We start from the raw sequence: 5,233 nt of genomic DNA, 5'->3' as shown, positions 1-5,233 counted from the left end.
GACTGCACAGTGGAGTGGGAGTCGACTTCTACTGTGTGAGTTATATGTGGCTTCATGCCTTCTGGTCTCTGGAGGAGAAACTTCCAGGACTGCGACTGCACTGTGTCTGCTGTGTTAATATAGTATTTCTTGCCCATTTATAAACATTTGTAAACATTTTGTTGATAATTAGTTAATTATTTATAAAGTGTTTATAAAGCTGTGAATAGGACGTTATTGTAAAGTGTTACCTTCGAATTTCTTTTAGTAGGCGAAGGCATTCAACCTTCAAATGTGAAGACACTTCTCTTCTCTTGCTGCAAGAGCCTGCTTATGCCTGTGTATTCTGTATTCTCCCCCTGCATTGTATGTTTTTATTCATCTCCTGTAAGTCACTTTGGATAAAATATAAATATAATACAACATATTTTTCTATTAATTTTATTGGACTTACAATGGTCAATGAAAGGTTAAACAATGATGTGATCTGTTGTTTTCACACAACATATTTTATTGAACGATAGAAAACAATTAACAGTCCTCAGGGAAAAAAGATGCACATTGCATGAAGGATGCCAAACATTGTACAACACCTCATAAAAATGACGTGTTTTTACATGAGTTGCCATTTCAATGGAAAAGAGTGTGTATATATGCAGGAATTAATTGGTATTTAGCTCAACAACCACCAAGTATTGCAAAGAAACAAGTAAGGGATAATTGACGACACGGTGTGCGTATAACAGGAAAAATAATGCACACCTAGGTGGTGATGCGGCCACCACCTGAAATATTGCAAAGAAACAATATGGAATGAATTGATATTTAGCTCAACAACCACCACCTGAAGTATTGCAAAGAAACAATATGGAATGAATTGATATTTAGCTCAACAACCACCACCTGAAGTATTGCAAGGAAACAATATGAGAAGGATGACATCATGCATACTACAGTATGTGATTTATTTTATGATCTGTCAGTCCCTCTGCATTGTGGTCCCTCTGCATTATACTGAATAGAGTTTAATGGCATATACACGTCAGAAGCCAAGAAAACAGAGACAGATGTTTGTTTCACAAGGGAAACAGCAAATGGCCAACAAAAGTGGAATGGTCGTTGATGTTATCCATGATCCAGGTGTGTTCTCGGAGCCTCATGTACACCTGGTCCCCTTTCTCCAGCAGCAGGTTCATCCCGTTGGTGGCCGTCTCATATCTGTTTCCTGCCGCATGGTTGTACACCGTCACCGTTTGCACACCGTTCTTCATCAGCTGGAGGCCCATGGACCTTGAGGAAAGATGATGGCCGGAGAAGCTGAAGTAGTAGACTCCTTTCAAGGGTGCTGTGAAGATACCTGTGACACAGGCAGCAGTGCAACACGAGTGTGAGTAGATAAAGCTTAAATACTGTCAAACAAGTGTTACCTGCGATAGAGAAACTCATTGCACCTGTTTTTGGATTGTATGCTTCTCCAGCGTTGGCGAAGACATTTGTGTAGACCAGAGTGACGCCAGCATTATGGGGACCAGTTCCCCCCTTGCTTCCCAATGATGCCCCGAATGCTACTCTTTCTGTTTGTGCATACCAAGAGAGAAGAAAGGAGAAGGCGGAAATAGGAAGGGACAGGGAGAGAGAGAGAGAGAGAGAGAGAGAGAGAGAGAGAGAGAGAGAGAGAGAGAGAGAGAGAGAGAGAGAGAGAGAGAGAGAGAGAGAGAGATGATTGGACACACTGTACATGTTTAAGTTATTAAAAAATGAAATCTAAGCAAGCTTATTTTCTAGTTTCAAGTAAACACATGTAGCCAGTTTTATATTTATTTATTTATTTATATTTATTTATTTATTATTTATTTAAGTCCTTTTTAACTGTTTTAGAACATTTCTCCATGGGGCAAGATATTTTTACTTGATTATTTATCTTACAACAAGTCAAAAAATATCTCCAAGTAAAAATATCTTGCCCCATGGACAAATGTTCAAAAACAAGTGTAAATAGTCTAATTTCTAATTCTAAATTTCAGTTGAAAAGCAGTAGTTATTAGGTGATTTTTATTTATAAGATTGATTAGATGTTTTTACTTGAAACTAGAAAAATAAGCTTGCAAAGATTTTTTTTTTTTGCAGTGTAGATGTTATACCCCGTTCTTCCTGTGCATCAGAATGGTTGAGATACATGTACTAAACACTAATGTAACTCATTTGCCTAATGAATGTTTTTGATGTAAAAGGCACATGTTACCTCTCTTCCTTTGCTCCTCCAGTTGGGTCTTGAGGTTGGACACAGCCTTTTCCAACTCTTGCTGCAGACGTTCCTCCACGTCGTCGACACACCTCTTCTCCCTCACCGAACTGACCTCCTCCTGTGTCTCTCCATCGTCCCCGAGGCTCTTGGCTCCACACAGGGAGCAGCAGAGGACCAGCAGGAGCAGCAGCTGCAGTGCCCTCTTCATCAGCATCATCATCATCATCATCATGGACAGCTGAGATGGTGTACAGTGCATGGCATCTCTGCTCTTTATATACAGTGAGCGCAGTGGAAAGAATGCTGTCTGTCTTCCTCTTATCATTTGTAAGACGCCACCTGTGCCACCAGACTTCATATCTGTTTTAGGGAAAACCCAAATCACATGTGGTTGGTGAAATCAACCTACTTCCTCCTGTAGTCTTGGTCTACTTTTTTCTGTTCATACCTGTGTGACATTGGCATTCCACATGTTGAAAACATGAATAAACGCATTTTGATTTGTGTGCTACAAATTGTATGAAATTATTTATCTCACCCAGTATCCCCAGTAACGCATGCCGTTACACCTGGAGCACTGTAATAGCCTAATTGAAAAGTTAATTACCACAGTGCTACAATACAATGACAAAACAAAGGACTTTCAGTAATGCACTATGACTTGCTCACGGCCATTCTGGCAACAGCAAATTTATAATGCCAAGTGTGAATGGGTTAAGTAAATTCATATTTATATAGGCCTACTTCTCCATGACTTAGAACTGGCTTTTGTGTTGTTTGGCAGTGCAGTTTTCTGGACAGATGTGAGATCGAAATCTGTTCTGATGATTTTGTTAAAGGGCAGGCTATTTCACCACTGATTTGTCCGTTTTCTAATGATAGACTTAACATGTGGAAACAAATAGATGTCACTTAAATGAATCCATCACAAAAAACACTTTTGGCAAAATCAGAGGAACTGCCACAGATTTCATGTCTCAGGGGTGTTCATTTCACAAAAGTCTGTTGAGATCAGGCTGGTATAAAGTATTGGCTTGATGAGAATGGGCTGATTGTGAAAGTGGACTTTGTCACAGGCCTTCCATTGGCCATACGTGTAGATGCTCAGATGTGATTCGTTTGGACTATTTGTTGGGCAAACTTTGCTTTGTGAAACACAAGAATTTAAAACATTCACTACAAACTCAATTATTTTCTGTTTGAAGTTAGATTCCTTTTTCCCCCCAGTTTCTTCTTTAAATTGTCAGTATAACTTGACAAAACTAAAAACATGTCATCAGTGACGTATTTAAGCCTGAGGCCCTCCCTCATTAGGCTGGCCCTCCAGATGGCCTGCGATGAACAAGGCACACTTCTATTGTTCACTGGAGCCTCTTGTCAATGGGCAGAGTGTGGGAAAGCTCGGAGAGGAGACTCTCAGTAGTTTGGTCACAAGCATCAATAGTCCCAGCGGAGAACTTGACCCATCCACAGGGGAAATGGCACACGTTGCTTTAATGAAATAATGACTTGGTGATGAGTCATACTTTAAGGTGGGGAAGAACAGAGGGGTTGAGATCCCCTGGATGAGGTGTCACTCACCACCGACATGAAATAATGTATCTCAGTAGAAATAATTCATTGTATTATTATTATTATTCGTGTTGTTTTATTTTTGTATTATTATTATCATTATTATTATTATTATTATTATTATCATTATTATTATTATTATTATTATTACTACTATTATTATTATTATTATTATTACTACTACTACTATTAAGGGGCTTTAAGCTGTCTCAGTGTGTGCAGTGGTGGTGTATGTATGGCATGTGCCATAACTTGTGTGGGCAATGCCTGACCCCAGTATTAGGCAGCAGATTAAGTCTCCTCTCAGGGTCAGTGGTTTCCCACATCCTCCCATTGGCTCTGTGGGTCTCTCTGCATCACCCCAAACCCAGCACCTGTTCCCCTGAGCCTTGACCATTGTCCCCCAGCAATGGGAGAATCCAGCATGTGGCAGCTCCACACTCCCCATTGTCCTCTGCAGCTCAGCCATTGGCTGCTGACTGTGAGAAACTCCAACCAGCCCAAGACCCACACATTCACATGGAGATTTGGGAGTATAAATAGGGGACATGAAGCCAGTGCTGATCACACTCACTCTGCAGAGCAATAGAGATCTACTACAGCTGCAGCTATGGCTCCTACAATCACCACTACAGCAGATCACCCAAAGGACTACATGAGTCTCCCCCACAAGGTAAATATCGAAACTACTTTCAAACTTGTTTTTAAGTTTATTAATCAATTTGACACTGTAAAACAGCCTAATTCAGAACAATTGAACTAATGTCAGGCTTTTTTTTTTAAAGGTGAGGAAACCGATTGTGGAGAAGCTGCGCAGAGATCGCATCAACAACAGCATCGAGGAACTCAAGGCTCTCCTGGGTCCACAGCTCCAGAACCAGCAGCCCGAGTCCAAGCTGGAGAAAGCCGACATCCTGGAGATGACCGTCTGCCTCCTGAGACAACATCTCCAGCAAAAGAATTCCCCATCTGTTTCGAACGCGGCCAGCCAAGGTTACTCAAGGTGTGCTGAAGAGACCATTCACTTCCTGTCCAGGGACCCCTTGAACCCACAGTCCCGTGCCAAACTGCTGACCCAGTTGCAGACATTCCTGCAATCACCCAGTGATGTCCGCAGAGGGGAGATGGTCCACCACGACTTCCACTCCACTGTTCTGGGGAAAGATACGAAACCAGAGCCGTCAAAGAGCAGCCCCTGGAGGCCATGGTAGAGCACTGCATCCAGACTGACACCTGACCATACTGGTTGAAGTTGAAGATGCAATCTCAAGGACAATTGTTCATTTCATAGAAGATTTTTTTTTCAAGAAGAAAAGTATTCTTTTGCATTTTCTTCTGCCAATTATTGTCTTCTGTGAAGACCAAAACTCATCTGACTTCCATGGAAGATAGAATTTTCTCTTCTACTTGACCTAAGGGTCTTTTTCTGAAGTTACT

General features: G+C 41.2%; 2 protein-coding genes across 2 annotated transcripts; one reads left to right on the top strand and one right to left on the bottom strand.

The window, feature by feature from the left end:
* Nucleotides 1-504: 504 nt before the first annotated feature.
* LOC134463198 (complement C1q-like protein 4) lies at nucleotides 505-2,485 on the bottom strand. The gene is made up of 3 exons (XM_063216429.1): nucleotides 2,222-2,485; nucleotides 1,431-1,553; nucleotides 505-1,336 (listed from the first exon to the last, which is right to left on the bottom strand). Exons 1-3 carry the CDS (start codon nucleotides 2,481-2,483, stop codon nucleotides 1,056-1,058), a joined length of 666 nt encoding a protein of 221 aa, XP_063072499.1. The 5' UTR covers nucleotides 2,484-2,485; the 3' UTR covers nucleotides 505-1,055.
* Nucleotides 2,486-4,384: 1,899 nt separating this feature from the next.
* Nucleotides 4,385-5,233, top strand: LOC134463197 (transcription factor HES-5-like). The gene is made up of 2 exons (XM_063216428.1): nucleotides 4,385-4,469; nucleotides 4,582-5,233. Exons 1-2 carry the CDS (start codon nucleotides 4,407-4,409, stop codon nucleotides 5,005-5,007), a joined length of 489 nt encoding a protein of 162 aa, XP_063072498.1. The 5' UTR covers nucleotides 4,385-4,406; the 3' UTR covers nucleotides 5,008-5,233.

This window comes from Engraulis encrasicolus, chromosome 14, assembly GCF_034702125.1.
Source record: "Engraulis encrasicolus isolate BLACKSEA-1 chromosome 14, IST_EnEncr_1.0, whole genome shotgun sequence".
NCBI classification, from domain to species: Eukaryota; Metazoa; Chordata; class Actinopteri; order Clupeiformes; family Engraulidae; genus Engraulis; species Engraulis encrasicolus.
Note: the sequence above shows the minus strand (reverse complement) of the source record. Positions and strands in the feature narration are given on the sequence as shown.

Excerpts from the sequence above, each read along its gene's own strand:
- LOC134463198 (XM_063216429.1), bottom strand. The coding sequence starts at position 2,483 with ATGCACTGTACACCATCTCAGCTGTCCATGATGATGATGATGATGATG. Across the intron at positions 1,554-2,221 it reads GGAGGAGCAAAGGAAGAGAG|AAAGAGTAGCATTCGGGGCA; the intron begins GTAACATGTGCC and ends ATGCACAAACAG. Across the intron at positions 1,337-1,430 it reads AGCATACAATCCAAAAACAG|GTATCTTCACAGCACCCTTG; the intron begins GTGCAATGAGTT and ends CCTGTGTCACAG.
- LOC134463197 (XM_063216428.1), top strand. The coding sequence starts at position 4,407 with ATGGCTCCTACAATCACCACTACAGCAGATCACCCAAAGGACTACATG. Across the intron at positions 4,470-4,581 it reads ACATGAGTCTCCCCCACAAG|GTGAGGAAACCGATTGTGGA; the intron begins GTAAATATCGAA and ends TTTTTTTTAAAG.